At 51.0% G+C, this 20,918-nt stretch overlaps 1 protein-coding gene across 18 annotated transcripts in view; it reads right to left on the bottom strand.

The window, feature by feature from the left end:
• The window catches only part of rap1gapa (RAP1 GTPase activating protein a), a 143,937-nt gene that overhangs the window by 16,420 nt on the left and 106,599 nt on the right, over positions 1-20,918 (bottom strand). For 14 of the 18 annotated variants that reach the window (XM_064300447.1, XM_064300446.1, XM_064300448.1 and 11 more), the window contains 13 exons: positions 15,638-15,676; positions 13,691-13,738; positions 11,425-11,463; positions 11,087-11,272; positions 10,101-10,204; positions 9,300-9,378; positions 8,960-9,013; positions 8,638-8,721; positions 6,753-6,853; positions 6,197-6,326; positions 3,994-4,149; positions 3,710-3,781; positions 2,017-2,103 (listed from right to left, as the gene is read on the bottom strand). In XM_064300447.1, the coding sequence (XP_064156517.1) occupies positions 2,017-2,103; positions 3,710-3,781; positions 3,994-4,149; positions 6,197-6,326; positions 6,753-6,853; positions 8,638-8,721; positions 8,960-9,013; positions 9,300-9,378; positions 10,101-10,204; positions 11,087-11,272; positions 11,425-11,463; positions 13,691-13,738; positions 15,638-15,655 (1,158 nt within the window). In that variant the 5' untranslated portion in view covers positions 15,656-15,676. Of the gene's footprint in view, positions 1-2,016; positions 2,104-3,709; positions 3,782-3,993; positions 4,150-6,196; positions 6,327-6,752; positions 6,854-8,637; positions 8,722-8,959; positions 9,014-9,299; positions 9,379-10,100; positions 10,205-11,086; positions 11,273-11,424; positions 11,464-13,690; positions 13,739-15,637; positions 15,677-15,768; positions 15,902-18,506; positions 19,173-20,918 lie in introns of those variants that run through there. The other 4 variants (XM_064300441.1, XM_064300440.1, XM_064300439.1 and 1 more) reach the window with 4 other exon arrangements.

Raw genomic sequence — 20,918 nt, 5'->3', positions numbered from 1 at the left:
ACCAACACACACTACACCTACACCATACACATACACACACACACCATACACCATACACCATACACCATACACCATACACAACACAACACCATACAACATACAACACATACACCATACACCATACACACCATACACCATACCCCACATACACACACATACACCATACACCATACACCATACACACACATACACACATACACCATACACACACATACACCATACACAACACCATACACACACACACACACATACACCATACACGCATACACCATACACACACATACACCATACACGCATACACCATACACACACATACACCATACACATACACACCATACACGCATACACCATACACACACATACACCATACACGCATACACCATACACACACATACACCATACACGCATACACCATACACACATACACCATACACACATAAATACACATACACACCATACACACGCACACACACCATACACCATACACCATACACACACATACACCATACACACACACACGCACACACACACATACACACATAAATACACATACACACCATACACGCATACACCATACACACACATACACCATACACGCATACACCATACACACACACACGCACACACACACATACACCATACACACGCACACACACACACATACACCATACACACACACACACACATACATACACCATACACACACACACCATACACGCACATATACCATACACATACATACACCATACACACACATACACATACATACACCATACACGCACATACACACACATACACCATACACACACACACACATGCACACACCATACACCCACACCATACACACACACACACACACATACACCATACACACACATGCACCATACACACACACCATACACATACACATCATACACACACACACACACCATACACACACACACACAAATACGTATACACAAACATGCACCAATGGGAGGAAAAAGAGAGCGATATAGTGCGTGGGTGAGTCTTTGCATACAAAGACTCACCCACACTCATACACACACACACACACAGACACACATTACATTACATTTTATTTGGCAGATGGTTTTATCCAAAGCGACATACCGAAGGTCATTGAAACAACTACAAACACAGGTCAGATAAGGTACAATTCTCATAAAGTATACATTGCTATGAATATCAAGTCTAGTTCACACAGTGAACACAGGCTAAGTCAACAAAGTTATGGCAAGTCATAAACTAGAAGTGATGCATGATTATAAGAGATATGATGAAGAGCTACAACATAGAGATGAATATACACGTGCAACAGGAAAGTGCTACAAGATCAAGATACAATACTATATAGTATATTGGGGGTAACCCTGCAGAAGAGTAGTGTTAGAGTTAGTGAAGCTACAGTCTGAAGAGATACATCTTCAGTCCACAGCGGAAGATGGTTCATAGAGGAACAGGGAGTTCGTTCCACCACTGGGGAGCTAGGGTGGAGAAGCTTCGTGGTCCTGACAAGCGAGAACCATTCACTCAGATGGCAGGGAGTCCCTACACATGTCCTGTAGGTAGGTGGGGGCGGTCCTGTTGGCTGCAGGGTGGGCCAGGACCAGGACTTTGAACCTGATCCTGGTGCAACCGGCAGCCACTGGAGTGCACACACACATGCACACGCACACACAGACACACACACATGCTCTCACACACACACACACACATGCACACGCACACACAGACACACACACATGCTCTCACACACACACACACATGCACACGCACACACAGACACACACACATGCTCTCACACACACACACTCACACATGCACATGCACACACAGACACACACACATGCTCTCACACACACACACTCACACATGCACACGCACACACGACACAACCCCATGCTCTCACACACACACACCAGCACACACACACAGACACACACACATGCTCTCACACACACACACTCACACACGCACACGCACACGCACACACAGACACACACACAGTCTTACCTCCAGTTTGGCAAATTTCTCCGCTTTGTAACACGCATACTCGGCATTGATGAGCTTTGTGAGAAGGAACTCATGAAACTCTGGACCCTGAGAGTGAGAGAGTGAGCGAGAGAAAGAGAGAGAGACAGAGTGAGAGTAATAGAGTGAGACAGTGAGAATGACAGAGTGAGAGAGAGTGAATAAGTGAGTGAGAGTGACACAGAGAGAGTGAAAGAGTGAGAAAGTGAAAGTGTGACAGAATGAGTGAGTGACAGAGTGAGAATGACAGAAAGGGAAACAGTCTTTCAGACACCCGGGAATATAATAATCAAATGTACAATAAAACAATAAAACACCTACAATGACAGGATGAGTATCCTGCAGTGATGGCACTGTGTGCCTAGTGACAGCTCATCTGGAGAGGAACCAGCGCTCCTCAGAGGGCTGAGCATCACCATCATGCCAACACGCACCCTGCAGCACTGACACCAGCTTTAACATCACGGGTCACAGGCTCACCTTCACGCACCCTGCAGCACTGATACCAGCTTTAACATCACGGGTCACAGGCTCACCTTCACGCACCCTGCAGCACTGATACCAGCTTTAACATCACGGGTCACAGGCTCACCTTCACGCACCCTGCAGCACTGACACCAGCTTTAACATCACGGGTCACAGGCTCACCTTCACCACCCTGCAGCACTGACACCAGCTTTAACATCACAGGGTCACAGGCTCACCTTCACCACCCTGCAGCACTGACACCAGCTTTAACATCACGGGTCACAGGCTCACCTTCACCACCTGCAGCACTGACACCAGCTTTAACATCACGGGTCACACCACTTCACCACCCTGCAGCACTGACACCAGCTTTAACATCACGGGTCACAGGCTCACCTTCACACACCCTGCAGCACTGACACCAGCTTTAACATCACGGGTCACAGGCTCACCTTCACACACCCTGCAGCACTGACACCAGCTTTAACATCACGGGTCACAGGCTCACCTTCACACACCCTGCAGCACTGACACCAGCTTTAACATCACGGGTCACAGGCTCACCTTCACGCACCCTGCAGCACTGACACCAGCTTTAACATCACGGGTCACACCTTCACACACCCTGCAGCACTGACACCAGCTTTAACATCACGGGTCACAGGCTCACCTTCACCACCCTGCAGCACTGACACCAGCTTTAACATCACGGGTCACAGGCTCACCTTCACGCACCCTGCAGCACTGACACCAGCTTTAACATCACGGGTCACAGGCTCACCTTCACGCACCCTGCAGCACTGACACCAGCTTTAACATCACGGGTCACACCTTCACACACCCTGCAGCACTGACACCAGCTTTAACATCACGGGTCACACCTTCACACACCCTGCAGCACTGACACCAGCTTTAACATCACGGGTCACAGGCTCACCTTCACACACCCTGCAGCACTGACACCAGCTTTAACATCGCGGGTCACAGGCTCACCTTCACACACCCTGCAGCACTGACACCAGTTTAACATCACGGGTCACAGGCTCACCTTCACACACCCTGCAGCACTGACACCAGCTTTAACATCACGGGTCACGCCACCTTCACACACCCTGCAGCACTGACACCAGCTTTAACATCACGGGTCACACCTTCACACACCCTGCAGCACTGACACCAGCTTTAACATCACGGGTCACAGGCTCACCTTCCTGAAGAAGGCGGGGTCAGGCAGAGCGGGCCCGAAGAACGGGACATCGTCACGGGCCGTCACTGACACCTGTGTGGGACAGCAGCGCAGGTGAGCAGGCGAGCAGGTGAGAGGTAAGCGTGTCTGAAACGCTGGGGTTCGAGGGGGGTCATGGTTGGGGGGGGGGGGGGGGGTTAGCCCCAGGGACCGGACCAGCCCCCCTCACCGCGGTGCGTTGACCTTGTACAGCACGTTCTCCACGGGGGGGGGGGGGGGGGGGGCAGAGGGGTGGGGCACGTTACCTTGTACAGCACGTTGTCCGAACACGGGTTCTCCGCCTGCACCACCACGTACGCGTGCAGGAAGTTGGAGGCGATCATGTCGGGCACGAAGGGCGTGTTCTCGTCCTGGAACACGATGGCCACGATGTCATTTCCTATGTGTCTCTTCCGCTGGAGCTGGAACACAGAAAAACAAACGAAAACAACAAAAGATCAGCGCAAAACATAGAGGTACTCTCTTATGAGGATGGGGGGTGGGGGGGGGGCACAGTCACTCCTTCAGATGATGTAACAGACACTTCCTCTGATGATGTCACAGGCACTTCCTCTGATGATGTCACAGTTTAACTGTCTCTGACTTCAGTTCACTCCTGGGATGGAGACACGTTCTTTTCCATGGAGCTGATTGGTCAAAGGGTGGTGGGTGCTTCTATATGTTTCAATCCGTTAGCCTGAACATAAACTGCCCCGGACCTGGTTAGCCATGCAGCGTAAGTTACCATGGCGATATACCCCCGATTTAAAGTGAGTCGGCCTCGTGATACGGAAGAGCCAGGATTAAGCTTAAGCTAGCTCGCTCGCTAACCCCGTGACCTTGATTCGTAGCACGACCACCCCCCGCATCTCTACTCACGCCGACATCGTCTAATTACGATCTGCTCCCTGTAAACGATGATATCGCGCTGTCAGAGCTCTCCTCCACCTGCGCGTGACACCTCCACGCCTCTCATCCGCCGTAATAACAGCGGAGCGACGTGTGAGGAGAGAACAACGCCGCAGCGCAGCAAATATTTATTTACCCCCGCGCGCCGAGCCGGCTCACACCCCCAGGGTACGGGCTCATGTTTACAGAGCGCAGAGTCAACAGCTCCGTTTGTCTCAGGGAATAACAGACGGTCCAGTGACCAGCTGTCCTCATCCAGGATGACATGAGTGTCTGTTTAGAAGAAACGCCCCGCTTATCAACCACGTCCAGGAGACAGCAGGCACCCGAACGGCTCCTTTATTTACTCGAGCACGCTGATGAAAATAAACATCATCGTCTCCTGAGCAATAAAAGGATAAAAAGGAAGGTATGTTGAACAGGCTTTTTGGTTTTTTCATTGCTCATTTCTCGGCAGTACTGCAGTACACAGACATGCCAGTAAAGCCTTATTGAATTTAACGTAAACCCTGAAAAAAAGAGAATATTTGGCCATCAATGATCCCCCTCCTGACTACCTGGAGACCCCCCCCCCGCAGGTTTACAGGTGGGGACACTCCCCCCCGCCTTTGTTTACCAGCACAGAAAGAACCCCCCAAACATTCTGCGACCTGTCATTCAAAATCACAACTAAAATCAGGACCATTTTTATACACTGAATGTTGAATTCACTTTTTACAAGAAAATGCAAGCTCATTTTCTGCTGGTATAAACTAGAAAAAGCGTCGCCATCCTCAACGCAATTCATTTCTTTCCAATTCAGATCGATCCCAAATCAATGATGTTTTATGGGCAGAATAAAACTTAAAAAAAACATATGATGTACAACGCGTGAGCGGTAGTATGGTATAATGGGTAAGGAAGTGGTATTGTAACCTAAAGGGTTATAGGTTGGCTGCCATTGTACCCTTGAGCAAGGTACTTAACCTGCATTGCTTCAGTATATACCCAGCTGTATAAATGGATGCAGTGTAAGTATTGTGTAAAAAGTTGTGTAAGTCGCTCTGGATAAGAGCGTCTGCTAAATGCCTGTAATGTAACATGAATAAATACACAGCATGAGCTTCTCCTTGGGACCCAGCGTACAGTGAGGGCTACACTGGGCGGCAGGGCAGCGGGCATGCTGAGGATTGTGGGTAATGAGAGGCCCGTACCTGCTGGGAGTCCCCCTCCCTGTAGGGCAGCTTGGTATAACCCCTGAGGATTGTGGGTAACGAGAGGCCGTACCTGCTGGGAGTCCCCCTCCGTGTAGGGCAGCTTGGTATAACCCCTGAGGATTGTGGGTAACGAGAGGCCGTACCTGCTGGGAGTCCCCCTCCGTGTAGGGCAGCTTGGTATAACCCCTGAGGATTGTGGGTAATGAGAGGCCCGTACCTGCTGGGAGTCCCCCTCCGTGTAGGGCAGCTTGGTATGACCCCTGAGGATTGTGGGTAATGAAAGGCCCGTACCTGCTGGGAGTCCCCCTCCGTGTAGGGCAGCTTGGTATGACCCCTGAGGATTGTGGGTAATGAGAGGCCGTACCTGCTGGGAGTCCCCCTCCGTGTAGGGCAGCTTGGTGGACACGTGGAACATGATCTCCTTGTTGCGGAAGTTGTGGTAGACCGACTGCATGCCCGTCTGGCCGTGGGTCACGTCCAGCCCCCCCCGAAATCTGAGAGAGGGAAACGGGACATGTCACAGTGCCTGCTGACCAGGAGCATCACAGGGGAACAGACACTGAATCTGGTGAATAGACACTGTATATGGTGGATAGACACTGACTCTGGCGAATAAACACTGTGAATAGAAACTGTATCTGGTGAATAGCCACTGTAGATGGTGAATTGACATCGTATCTGGTGAAAATACATTGTTTCAGGTGAATAGCCATGGTAATATACACTATATCTGGTGAACAGACATTGTATATGGTGAATAGCTACTGTAGATGGTGAATAGAAACTGTATCTGGTGAATAGCCACTGTAGATGGTGAATTGACATTGTATCTGGTGAATAGCCACTGCAATATACACTGTATCTGGTGAATATACACCATATCTGGTGACCAGGATCATAGCAGAGGTCCACAGTCTTACCCTTTGAAGTCATGCAGCTCAATCTTCTGTCCCAGGAATTCCAGGAACTCCACAAAGGCCGGACTCTCCTCACTGTTCCCAAACAGCTCTTCCTCTGTGGTCTGCCGGAAAAACCACACGGAATACACACAGTGCTTAAAATACATACTCAGACTTACTAGACACTATGGCCACACACTGCTATTGGCTTCTGAAGGGAAGACTCAGCGTGTGTGCTCAGAGAGGTGATTGGACTTCACTGCACATGCACACAGCCAATCACAAAGCCAACCCAGGCTGACTCTGTTACCCAGAACCTGCAGGTTTGAGGGCTTCAGTAAGACCGAGGGCTGCTCTTCAGCAGAGAATATCTTACGCGCAATATTCATGGTTTACACCCACACTGACAAGAAAAGACCAAAAGGATCAAATGATAACAAACACTAAATCAAACAGCTTCAAACCGACAAACTGTTTCGGCTTCAATCCTGGAAGGAGGAAAAAGCAAAAAAAACTGAAGAGCTTTATTTATTTATTTTAGTAAACACACGTGCCCGTTAATGGGGGCCCGACTCAGAAACAGTGCGTAGGGGGGCACTGAGGCGGACAGAGGAGGAGATCGGAGTAGGGGGTCCTGGGGGGCAGGGTGGGAGCCTTCGGGTTGGCAGCTGAAGCCCTCAGTCAGGCTGGACATGGATAACGGGGGGCAAGGACAATATATCCACAGAATGTGTGTTTGTGAGGAGACATTAGAGACACAGTGAGGGCGGGGCTTTGGAGCGGCGTTGGCGTTTCTGCAGGCGCTCTCTCCCATGCTAATTGGGGGTGGGGGGTGGGGGGGGTGGCTGGAGGGCGCCTCTTACACCCCTCCCCCCCATTGGAGGACTCTCGTCCTGAAGAGTGCCCTGCTCTCCTCCTGCGGGTTTAAAGGTCAAGGATACGCAGCTCGGAGCGCCAGGAGGACTCTTCTCCTCCTCTTAGCCTCAGCTGTCCTTTTATAAACAAACAATGAACCGTAGACTCAAAAGAAATCCCCTCCAATGGGGGGTTAATGGGGGAAAGTCATGGCAACCCGGGACAGACGGACACTGAGGCCGCTAAACAAGGCCTGTTACCCAGCGGGCCTGTTACCCAGCGGGCCTGTTACCCAGCGGGCCTGTTCCCCAGCGGGCCTGTTACCCAGCGGGCCTTTTACCCAGCGGGCCTTTTACCCAGCGGGCCTTTTACCCAGCGGGTCTGTTACCCAGCGGGCCTGTTACCCAGCGGGCCTGTTACCCAGCAGGCCTGTTACCCAGCGGGCCTTTTACCCAGCGGGCCTTTTACCCAGCGGGCCTGTTACCCAGCGGGCCTGTTACCCAGCGGGCCTGTTACCCAGCGGGCCTGTTACCCAGCGGGCCTGTTACCCAGCGGGCCTTTTACCCAGCGGGCCTGTTACCCAGCGGGCCTGTTACCCAGCGGGCCTGTTACCCAGCGGGCCTGTTACCCAGCGGGCCTTTCTAACACAATGACAGGCCTCAAGAAATCTCCAGCAGGGGGTTTAGCTGGCACGGACAGCCTTACCTGAGGCTGTAACAGGCCTTTACCCAGCGGGTCTTTTACCCAGCAGGCCTTTTACCCAGCGGGCCTGTTACCCAGCGGGCCTGTCACCCAGCGGGCCTGTCACCCAGCGGGCCTGTTACCCAGCGAGCCTGTTACCCAGCGGGCCTGTTACCCAGCGGGCCTGTCACCCAGCGGGTCTGTTACCCAGCGGGCCTGTCACCCAGCGGCCTGTCACCCAGCGGGCCTGTTACCCAGCGGCCTGTTACCCAGCGGGCCTGTTACCCAGCGGGCCTGTTACCCAGCGGGCCTCTTACCCAGCGGGCCTCTTACCCAGCGGACTGCTCTGTGAAGCGCGGGCGAATCTCACCTGCCCAAACTTCTGGTAGATGACTCCGAACTTGAAGTTATTGCTGATGACGTGCTCGTCGAAGGTGACGATGAGCCTGGAGGCCTGGGGGGGGTTGGGGGGGGGGGGGATGGGGGAGTGAGATTTATCATCATGCCAAGTGTTTCTGCTCTTAATATTTTGATTCACTTTCTTCTAGTGACTGAGGCTCACAGGCTTTTACATGATAAACTATAGTTTGTTACTTATTATTTACTGTAGTGCTACTCTGTTTTCTCCTGTGGAAGAGACGCTGGACTGACTCGCACACAGGCACACGAGGCCTCTGGCCTTCTCCACATACCTTGGGGTAGAGGACAGGGAAGAACCGATCCACGTTCACCTCCTCGCAGACCAGCTGGGGGGACACAGAAGGAGCGCAGCCTTTAAATCCCTCCCCCTTCCTCGACACAGAAGGAGCGCGACCTTTAAATCCCTCCCCCCCTTCCTCAAATCACCGGGAGTCTAATTAATCATGCTTCCCCTCCAAATTTCAGCGGGAAACAGCCCAAATGCTCGTTAATTCTCCTTCATCAGCCTTGCCAAGCTCGGACAGACACAGAGGGGCCCGATCATCTGGCGTGGGGAGCAGCGTTGTTCATTACGGTCAGAGTTCTGTCACAGCGGCCCTGAGTGCGTCTTACCTTGGCCATCTGGACCACGTTGGGGAACTCGGTCAGGCAGGATATGGGAATCACGTCGTGGTGGGTTTTAAACTTAGTCCTGGGATGCACGGAGGAAGAGAGAAGCGCTTAGTCATAACACACGGGACCCAACAGCATCCCGTCTTCCGGCCGATTATCGTAAATAAATTCTGCACGTTTTTGTCAAATCTTGCATTCTGCAAACGGAGAGGAGCAAAAACCTCACAGCCGCGCTTCTCCCCGTGCACAGGGTGCGAGACAGGAACAGGAACAGGAACAGAAACATGACGTCTGCTCGCACAGGCATCGTTAAAACACCTCAGCGCTCCTGTGAAACACCTGGTGGAGCGGTTCATTCACACAACACGCAGGGCAAAGTGCAAAAAAGGCTTGTTTAAAATATGCAAATGAGTGAGTTATTCAGTCACCACTAATGAATGGAGTCAGAAACCCTGTATGAGCAGAGATGTGACAGCATGATTTTACCTGCTGCTATGGAGACACCTATCACCATCTAAATCAAATCAAATCGAAATGTATTTATATAGCGCACGACCCTGGCCTAAACCCCCACAGGAGCAAGCCTGAGGCAACAGTGGCAAGGAAAAACTCCCTGTGGCAGACGGGAAGAAACCTCGGAAGGAACCAGGCTCAAGGGGGGGATCCATGTAAATGGCTGGATTTCATCCCCGTTTACGGGGAGTGAGGGGCATGTCTCTGTGCCTGGGCGCCTGTCAGGGGCCTGGGGGAGGGGGGCGAGCTGGGATGAGGGGGGGAGGGGGGGGGAGGGGGCAGGTTTACCGGAGCATCAGCCGCAGATGCTCCTGGTCTCCGATCACGTCATACTTTATGGAGAAGACCAGGTGGCCCAGGCTGCTGTCCATGGAGTAGTAACTGAAGTGCTCCTGGGGAGACAAAGCCAAGATCAGTGGGGCAGTGCAGGGAGCTGGGCTGGTTACCTAAGGGTTGCAGGTTCAATTCCCAGGTAGGAAACTGGCCCGTGTACCCTTGAGCAAGATGCTTTACCTGCATTGCTTCTGTATATATCAAGCTGTATAAATGGATATAAGTCTGTGTAAGCCTACGTAAGTTGCTCTGGGTAAGTGCCTGTAAATGTCTGTAATGTACTGCAGTGAAGGTTTGTCTCCTCTCATCTCACTATCTGGTTCATATTAAGGCTTCAGCTGTTTAAGGGCCTGTGGCTTATCAGTGGCCAAAGAACTACCTCATGCACACTGACTAACGTGTAGCAGATCCGGCTGAGAAATGCCCTAACAGGATGATCCAATACAGAGCCCTCCTCAGATTCATTCACAGACGTTCCCCTCTTGGCTCTGGAGTGGCACAGTGCTGAGGTCAAACCCAGAGGGGGTGCATGCCGAATCGGGGCTCCTCACACACATTGTAATGTACGGACACAGACTCTGCTTACTGCATATAAGTGTGTCTTATTTTTATTTAACCAGGTAGGTCAACTGAGACCTCAGTTATCTTTTTCCAGGGGTGGGGAATTCTGCAGCCAATCAGACGTAGGTAGGGTCATTAGGTGGCCAATGAGATGTAGGTGAGGTGATTGTGTAACCAATCAGATGTTGAGGGGTGATTAGGTGGCCAAATGTACTGAGCCAATCCTGTGGAATTGTGGCCAACACACCAGGGTTAACACCAACAAACTTTCAAAAAGTGCCACGGGACCTTTGAATGATTTTAATGCAGTTCTGCTCCGAAGCCTGTGATTGGCCCTGCGGCTGTGAGTCAGAGTGCGGGGCGTGGCGCAGTGATGTCACCTTCCCCAGGAAGTGCTTCCTGTAGATTTTGGCGGTGGTGTTGCACTCCAGCTTGACCCTGGACGTGGGGGACAGGAGCTGCTCGGGGTTGGGGGCGCTGCTCAGGTCGTGGTTGGTGCCCTCGATCCAGTAGCCCCCGAACTGGGGCAGGAGGATGAGGGGGAACGGGCTCTTACGGCCCAGAACCTGGGGGAGGGGGGCAGTAACCACGGAAACGAGTCAGTCACAGTGCATCACGTCTAGTCGCCCAGCGAGTTTACCTGCAGTATAGTGAGTGTCTACAGTGCCAGTTTCGGGTAAAGACAGGGTTCACCCCCCGTGGTTCCCCCGCGATTTACCTCATGGACGCTCGGGTACGGGATGTAGTCTTCCTCAGTCTGCGGAGACAAGAACCACGGCAACGATAAGCCCCTGACCACACAGCAGGGTCCCCATGGAGACCGCATCGCTGAGCTTAGCAACCAAACAGGAACGTGGAGGAGGACAGCGGAGCTGGGATCGATTAGTTCGGTCACGGTAACGCTGGTGAACCCACACATCGCCCTCCTCCACACTTTCCCGTTCAGCGTGTTTGCCTTTCATCACAAGGGAGGGAAAGTAAATTTGACGGGACAGCGTGGGGGATGGAGATGGGGGTGGGGTTCAGTCCGTCCGGTATGCGGACGACACACCCATGCTAAGAACGCTCAGAATCCCTTTCGGGAGGGGACACTGTTTAGGTTGCTTAGCAACACCGGCCTCCCAGCCTGGACTTCGGCCAGGGCGTGGCTGACAGGCGGGATCTCCGGAATACCGGGAATTTCGGCACTGGCCTCTCTCCAGCATTCCCAACAACCTTTTCACTACACCTCACCTGTATTACAACAACCTTTTCACTACACCTCACCTGTATTACAACAACCTTTTCACTACACCTCACCTGTATTACAACAACCTTTTCACTGCACCTCACCTGTATTACAACAACCTTTCACTACACTCACCTGTATCACAACCTTTAACTACACCTCACTGTTACAACAACCACCTCACCTGTATTACAACAACCTTTACACTACACCTCACCTGTATTACAACAACCTTTTCACTACACCTCACCTGTATTACAACAACCTTTTCACTACACCTCACCTGTATTACAACAACCTTTTCACTACACCTCACCTGTATTACAACAACCTTTTCACTACACCTCACCTGTATTACAACAACCTTTTCACTACACCTCACCTGTATTACAACAACCTTTACACTACACCTCACCTGTATTCCCAACAACCTTTTCACTACACCTCACCTGTATTACAACAACCTTTACACTACACCTCACCTGTATTCCCAACAACCTTTTCACTACACCTCACCTGTATTCCCAACAACCTTTTCACTACACCTCACCAGTATTACAACAACCTTTTCACTACACCTCACCTGTATTCCCAACAACCTTTTCACTACACCTCACCTGTATTCCCAACAACCTTTTCACTACACCTCACCTGTATTACAACAACCTTTTCACTACACCTCACCTGTATTACAACAACCTTTTCACTACACCTCACCTGTATTACAACAACCTTTACACTACACCTCACCTGTATTACAACAACCTTTTCACTACACCTCACCTGTATTCCCAACAACCTTTTCACTACACCTCACCTGTATTCCCAACAACCTTTTCACTACACCTCACCAGTATTACAACAACCTTTTCACTACACCTCACCAGTATTACAACAACCTTTTCACTACACCTCACCTGTATTACAACAACCTTTTCACTACACCTCACCTGTATTCTCAACAATCGATTTACAGCAACATACTATATGTGTTCCGAACAACCTTTTCTAAAACCTCACATCTTTTCTGAACGTCCTTTCTACATTACCTCACCAGTGTCCTGAACAACCTTTTTACAGTACAGTGCAGTGTTTATAGCATATGTTTTGAATGTGTGAAAAACAAGTTTTTTTTAAATTTATTAAGTTATATTCCAGCCCAGTTCTGGTATATCTTGCAGCCTTAAAATTTCAAAGAGAAACTCAAAGGTACAACTACAGACTTGGGGGGGGGGTGTAAAGTCACACACCTTATACAGGCCCTGGGGGGGGGGGGGGGGACTTCGTACGGCTGTTTAATGTGAAATTTAACCGTGACGGAATATTTGGAGGTGAGCGCGAGGGGTTAACTTCACGCTCCTTTCTGTTTGAACCCGAGACCACGAGCATGTGGGCTGAACGCTTTCACTCCACTGCTCAACGGCGGTTTATAAGCCAACACCTCCGCCACCGGCTGCAGGTTCCGCTTAACAATAAAATTCACAGCAGATGTCTTTTTAAGCTCGGAAAACGTGAAACAGGGACAGTTCTTTTAGCTGCCACGGAAGCCGTTTTTTACACACATGAGGAGAATACCGGGACATTTTGTCTGTTACCAGGACTGTTTCAGGCGTTCGTGGGGACACAGGGACACCTGGTTCCAAACCGGGACGTCTGGACACCGTACCTTTTAGAAATGGGGGTGGGATGGGGTGACGTACCTTTGGGACAGTGTAGGTGTTTATTTTAGGAATGGGGGCTGGACGGGGTGACATACCTTGAGGGGGGGAGGCAGGGTGCACCTCTGCTCGTCCATTCTGTTGCTCTGGAAGTTAGACAGGAAACAGGAAACAGGAAACGGGTCACCAGTTGGCCGTTAGCACTGCGCTAGCTCGTCTCAAACTGTAGCCCCTCAAACGATTTGCCTATCAGCTTTCCCCAGTCAAATCCTTTAACAACGAGCCATTATCTGGCCATTGACTTTTTCCAACTGCCAAACTAGGTCAACATAAACGAGCTTCCCCATTCATGACTGTAAACACTAAAGTCTTTTATTATTTAACTTAGAACGACCTGTAACTTACATGAAAGGGTAATTATATTCCATTCAATTCACAGCTCTGCACACACACAAACAGAGAGACAGAGACAAACAGAGAAAGAGAGAGAGAGCGAGAGAGAGTCAGATAGAAAGAGAGAGAGTGACAGACGGAGAAAGAGTGAGAGTGAGAGAGTCAGACGGAGAGTGCGAAGAGAGAGGACACAGTGTAGAGGGAATAATCAGAAACAGGGGATTGTGGGCGCTGTGTCACTTATAAAGAGCCGCTGTCCTCCTAGCGTCACTGAGGGAGACTGAGGAAGACTCTGGGGAGGAAGACCCTGCGATAAAATCCACAAACCACAGCTTCCTCCAAGAACTGTGGGCTGCTGTCTCTCCGTGGAACTGTACGGATGATGTCATGTAATGTATATTGTGATCATAACATACGCAGCAGGGGGAGACAAAACGAAAAAACAAACAAATAAATGAGAAAAGTGAAACGTAGGTAGTGAAGGAGGGCAACGCCATGCGCTGGAGTTTAGCTACAGCTGCTTTCACCCACAGGGTCATGAGCTCTGTAAACTCTGACAGACTGACAGCGGCGTGTAATGATTACAGACCCCGGGCTGTAAATCAGAGGCTGTGGGTCCGATCCCCAGGTGGGAAGGCTGCTGTGTACCTCTGAGCGAGGTGCTTCACCTGAATTTCTCCCGCAAATATCCGGCTGTATAAACAGACTCTGTGCGTAAAGAGCACACTGTGAGCTCAGCCGCGCTGGATAGGAGCGTCTGCTAAATGTCTGGAAAGGGAGCGCATTACCCAGCCACAGCACAGCTTAATTTTACTGTAATTAACTCACGAGTGGAGAACACGGCAGGGGATCACTACCGTAATACAGTCCATTTAACACCGTAATGAAACTCCACCTTCAGCCCCAAGACATTCTAACACCACGGTGTTCGGGCCCATATATTTATCACAAGGCACAGGAGCCATCGGCTTATACCTGGCCTAAAAACCTGGTCCGGGGATGGGGGGGGGGGAGGAAATGCTGCAGCCGAACAGGACACCGTGACATCAGAGCAGCCCAGCGATGACACACTGCTCGGGACCGTGGCTACAGCATGCAGGCGAGGGCTCGCTGCGTCCATGACAACGACCAGACATTCCATCCCAACCCATAATTCCATGCTCCCGTCTCCCAACCTGGAAGACGACGAGTGGTGATTTCAGGAACAAGGGCCAAAAATGGAGGGGGGGGTCAGTGCCTCGTGAAGGAAAACCGTTAGCTTGGAAAAGCAAACGCCGATGTGGACGGATCTGCTCAGAGTTACAGGGAAAAGCCTCTGTGGTGACGGGCGTAGGGGAAGCCAGTTCAGTGGAAGGGCAGGGAAAAGTATCGTAGAACTGGACTGAGAAAAACATTCAGAATGGCTGTGCCTTGTGGTTTTAATTTGAGCATGCATTTTGGAATGCCTTTTTCAGAATTCTAAGTCAATGTTCTAGAACTCCAGTGATTGCGACATCAGCATTAGAATGTTCAGTTCTACGAACATTCTCATCACATATATATCATAATTAACACCTTAAAGGGTTAATTCTTGCCAGGATTCAGAGAAGGAAGCCAAGTATTTAATCAAATGATAGTGAAGTTTGAAGAGGAGGAAAAAAAGCTCAACTTACCTGCATCTTTTCAATCATTTCAAACAAATCAGTAGTAGTCTGGAAAAAAAATATTGAAATGAGAGAGAACAAAAAAAAAATGAGATGGAATAAACTGAGCGTGCTCCAGGGGGCCCTGGCTTTGAACACACCCAGAAACTTTTGGGGCTCCTCACAGGCCCTCCCGTGGCACCCCAAAACACATCACCTGTCCCGTTTCTCCTCAGAACCATCCTGCACCCCCACCACCCACACAGACTGTTCTCCCAGTGCCAAAATCCCCAGACTATCACTGAAATCCCCCCCCCAAAAACACCTCATTCTTTAAAAATAAAGACTTATTTAGAACAGGGCAGCCCAACCCTGTTCCCAGACATCTACCCTCCTGTAGGTTTTCACTCCAACCCTAACAAAGCACACCTCATTCAACAGCTACAGATCTCGTTGAGCTGCTAATTAGTAGAGTCAGGTGTGCTAAATTAGGGTTGGAATGGAAACCAACAGGACAGTGGATCTCCAGGAACAGGGCTTTGAGTTTGAGTGTTTTTCTGTCCGATTACGGCATTCAGATCTTTTCAGCATAACAACACAAACGCTTCAGCACTGAGCACAGGGGGGATGACATATCAACACAGAACACAGCAAAGCCGGCTTCAGTCTGAGAGCTGCACAGGAACAAAGTGGGATCTGCGCTCTGCAGATCCCTCTGCGCGCCGCGGTTAGGTGTTATACAGCCGTTAGCAAGCGCGGTGCGGTGAAGCCGGCGGTGCTGTATGCTAACTGAGCTGTGTGCTGTGTGCTAACTGAGCTGTATGCTAACTGAGCTGTGTGCTAACCGAGCTGTGTGCTAACTGAGCTGTGTGCTAACTGAGCTGTGTGCTAACTGAGCTGTATGCTAACCGAGCTGTGTGCTAAGTGGTGCTGTGTGCTAACCGAGCTGTTTGCTAACTGAGCTGTGTGCTAACCGAGCTGTGCGCTAACTGAGCTGTGTGCTAACCGAGCTGTGTGCTAACTGAGCTGTATGCTAACCGAGCTGTATGCTAATGAAAGGCACGGCTGCTGCTGCAACACGCTAGTGCTAACACACTGTGCAACACACAGTAAACACGCTATCAACAAGCTGTCAACACGCAGCTGACGTGTTGTTGATGTGCAGCCTGTGCATCCTGCGTCAGGGCGTTCTGAGCACGCCGGGTTCAGGACGAGGCCCAGGGTCAGGGCGTTCTGAGCACGCCGGGTTCAGGACGAGGCCCAGGGTCAGGGCGTTCTGAGCACGCCGGGTTCAGGACGAGGCCCAGGGTCAGGGCGTTCTGAGCACGCCGGGTTCAGGACGAGGCCCAGGTCAGGGCGTTCTGAGCACGCGGGTTCAGACGGCCCAGGTCAGGCGTTCTGAGCACGCCGGGTTCAGGACGAGCCCGGTCAGGCGTTCTGAGCACGCCGGGTTCAGGACGAGGCCCAGGGTCAGGGCGTTCTGAGCACGCCGGGTTCAGGACGAGGCCCAGGGTCAGGGCGTTCTGAGCACGCCGGGTTCAGGACGAGGCCCAGGGTCAGGGCGTTCTGAGCACGCCGGGTTCAGGGTCAGGCTTGTTTTCCAGCTGTGTTTGTTCGGCAGAGCCTTGGTCAAACAGCGGCGGGACTGAGCCTCTCTGTGAACGCAGGAATCCCGCCACGGCCCTCTAAGCAAACAGCCATCCCGCGACCAGCGTGCGCTGAGAACACCCGACGGGACGCGCGTCGCGAGACACCCTGGTGACCGTGCCCGACGACGCCCGGGCCACACAGTCGCCACCATGCAGATGTCACTGAGCCCCGTGGCGGGTCGGTGGGCTCGCCCTTCCCGAAGCCCCTCCCACGTCCTGATCGTCCACGTTATCAAAAAAGTGTCTTTTTTTTTTACAGGTCAGAGGACAGCTCTCTGACTTCATGTCACAGACTATTGCGACAGGAATCGTGGTACATTTGAAGTGCAAATGGGAGTCAAACGCCCGTCAAACATCATCATGCAAATCCGAGCAGTGACATCATCATCGCCTCTGGAATCTCTCGCCTGAAAAGGCTTCGCTGTTGGCTACTCATGGTTAATGGGTCATGGGGCGATATAGCTCAGGAGGTAAGACCGATTGTCTGGCAGTCGGAGGGTTGCCGGTTCAAACCCCGCCCTGGGCATGTCGATGTGTCCTTGAGCAAGACACCTAACCCCTAACCACTAACTGCTCTGGCGAATGAGAGGCATCAATTGTAAAGCGCTTTGGATAAAAGCGCCATATAAATGCAGTCCATTTACCATTTACCATAAAGAGCAATGTAAGAATATTCAGTGCAAGACTGGGATCAAACCACAGTTTAGAACAGAATTCAGAGTAACTAAATGATTTTACATGTGTATAATCGAACATCTATAATAAGGACAATGCACAACATCACACCATCCTTCCCTTTAAAAATCACACTTCTTCCATTTTACTGTAAATGTTTTTTTTTTTTTAGTTTTGTCATGAAAACACAGAGGTAAGTCACATGTATACAAGCACTCTCTCCCTCTTCAGAGTTATTTTACGTTCAGGAAGTAACAGAAGAGCCCCATACTGAAATCACACCTGCCCCGTGCGTTCTCCTGCCCCAGGGGCAGATGTGAAAAGGGACGCAACAGTGTGACCTGCTTTAATGAGTAACCTTTAACTGCCCCCCCAGCCCCTCGCCCCCCGCCTGTACCCCCCCTCCCCCCCAGAACAGGACTGCAGCCCACGGGACAGGCTTTGCAGCAAAGCGCATTCTCAGAGCGTTTATCCTCCCTAGGCACAGAGGGGGGGCCCGGTTCTGGGTGGGGGGGGTACAGAGCTGCCCCGGAGTCACCCCCCCCCCCCCGGGGTCCGGCGGGCAGGGTACTCACCACGCTCTGCTGTCTCCAGAGCCCGGCGGGTGCCAGCGGGGGGTCGGTGTGTAGCTGGTGGCTCTTGGCCATGTTTGATGTTCGCAGTGAGCGGGGGGAAACGGGAAAAAAAAAAAAAAGTCCGAAACTCCGGGGGAACTCCAGGAGACCGCCGAACTGGGCGGGGGGGGGGAGGAGGGGGGGGCGCCTCAGACGGACTCGGGGTCACGGGGCCCCAGGGAGAGCCTGGTGTACCACTGCTGCTGTTTCTCCGCCAGGAAACGTCGCTCCCACAAAGCAGCGATCCGCTGAGCAGCGCTAACCATGACTGCGCTAACCGGCCACCGGCACCGCCTCTCACCACTGCGCGCGTGTGTGTGTGTGGGTGTGTGTGTGTGTACGTACAAACACGTGTGTCTGAGTATGTGTGTGAGGGTGTGTCTGTGTGTGTGCGTGTGTGGGTGTGTGCGTAGAGGCGTGTGTGAATGCGTGTGCACACGGGTGGGTGTGTGTGTGTGTGTGCGCACATAGAGGCGTGTGTGTGTGTGTTTGTCCTTTGGTCTATTTCCCTCTTTTCTTCCTGCTCACCCTCCCCTTGCTGGTAAAAAAAAAAGGAAAGAAAAAAACGGAGGGAGGAACTGCAAATCACATTCCAGCAGAACAGAGTTTCTTTCTCTCCATCCTCCTGCTTTACGAGCCTCTCACTTTCTCCTTTCCTCCTGCCTCTCTCTCTCTCTCACTTCCTTTCTTTCCCCCTCTCTTTCTCTCTCTCTCTCTCTCTCTTCCTCCCCCTCTCTCATTCAGATCGTTCAAGAGGTGAGACTATTATTCAACACAGGCTGTGATCACACATCTGGAGAAGCTTGAGAAGAGAAGAGGGGAGGAGAGGAGAAGGAGGGGGAGGGGAGAGAGAGAGATGGAGAGGGAGAAGGGGAGAGGGGGAGAGAGAGAGAGACAGAGGGAGGGAGAGAGAGAGAGAGACAGAGGGAGGAGAGAGAGAGAGAGACAGAGGGGAGGGAGAGGGAGAGAGAGAGAGACAGAGGGGAGGGAGAGGGGGAGATAGAGAGAGTGAGAGAGAGAGAGAGAGACGAGGAGAGGGAGGGAGAGAGAGAAAGAGATATATAGGGGAGAGAGCGGCTAACCACCAAAAACAACCCGCTGTTCTGTAGGTGTTCTGCAGGTATGATGCTCTCATGCGGGGAAAAGCCCTCACTCACTCAAACTCCAGGAGACACACAGTCTGGAAAGATTACTGCAAAAGTCACGAAGCGTGGGGTGGAGGGGTTACAGAGAGGAGAGCTGCATATAATATCAAATCATCATAAAAATGATCTGCAGGTGCCAAGCAGGAAATATCAAATATCTACCTGTAGAAAAATATCAGCAATCAAAAATGGGATTTTCGTTGACTCTGAGAAAGTCAGAGACCTGGGGACTGAATTCAGTAAAGAGTTAGAGTTAATTCATAATCTTAGAAAATGATTTAGAGTTAACTCATTGAATTTCGAGTTTTGTAAAAAACTCATGAATTCGATTTTAAATGGATTTAGATTAACTCATGAATGAGTTTGTAATGATTAGAGTTACTCTGAATTAAATGAGTTAGAGTTAACTCATTGAATTTAGAGTTTTGTAAATGAGTTTAGAGTTAACTCATTGAATTTCGAGTTTTGTAAATGAGTTTAGAGTTAACTCATTGAATTTAGAGTTTTGTAAATGAGTTTACAGTTAACTCATTGAATTTAGAGTTTTGTAAATGAGTTTAGAGTTAACTCATTGAGTAAACTAGTGCACGTATAACTGTAGCCAGTTGATTATCTCTTTTGTTTTCGCAGTTGTATTGAGCAGCCGTTGAGGGAAGCAGTTCATGTTGAAAACCATGCTCAGGCATATGCAACAGCACCCCCTCTGGTGATTTGAGGCTATAACCATTGAGGAACAAGATTCTCTACACTGTGCTGCCACCTACTGTATGTACCAGTGCGTCGTTCGTTCCCCAGGTATTTAATGGCCGCTCACAGCAGAAGTAAAACCGCTACACTACACAGCTATTCTCTTTCTGTTCACACGCATGAAGGCAAGTGTTTACATGGCTATGGTGACTCTAAATGTTCTTTACAGTTGCTTGTATAAGGTGTCCCATATGTGTCTGCAGTGCTTCTGTTTCACACACAGGGGTCCCAATAAAACACGAAGTAAAGTCCAGCACAGTAATTAACCGAGCCTCGTTATCTCTGGAATGCAGCAGGTGACACCAGAGCGTTAGCGTGCTCCCTCCGCGGTGTGACTGACGGGCGACAGATGGGGGGGTCAAACCTCCCCCTCCCCTCTCTGACCTTGGAGTGGATTTGGGTTTTTATTTTTTGGCCCTGGAGTTTGGACCGAGGGGGGCGTCCCGGGGGGGGGGGGGTTGGGGGGAGGCACAGCAGGTGC

The sequence above is a fragment of the Anguilla rostrata genome, chromosome 11 (genome assembly GCF_018555375.3).
Source record: "Anguilla rostrata isolate EN2019 chromosome 11, ASM1855537v3, whole genome shotgun sequence".
In the NCBI taxonomy this organism is placed as follows: Eukaryota; Metazoa; Chordata; class Actinopteri; order Anguilliformes; family Anguillidae; genus Anguilla; species Anguilla rostrata.
This window is presented reverse-complemented; position numbering and strand designations above follow the sequence as displayed.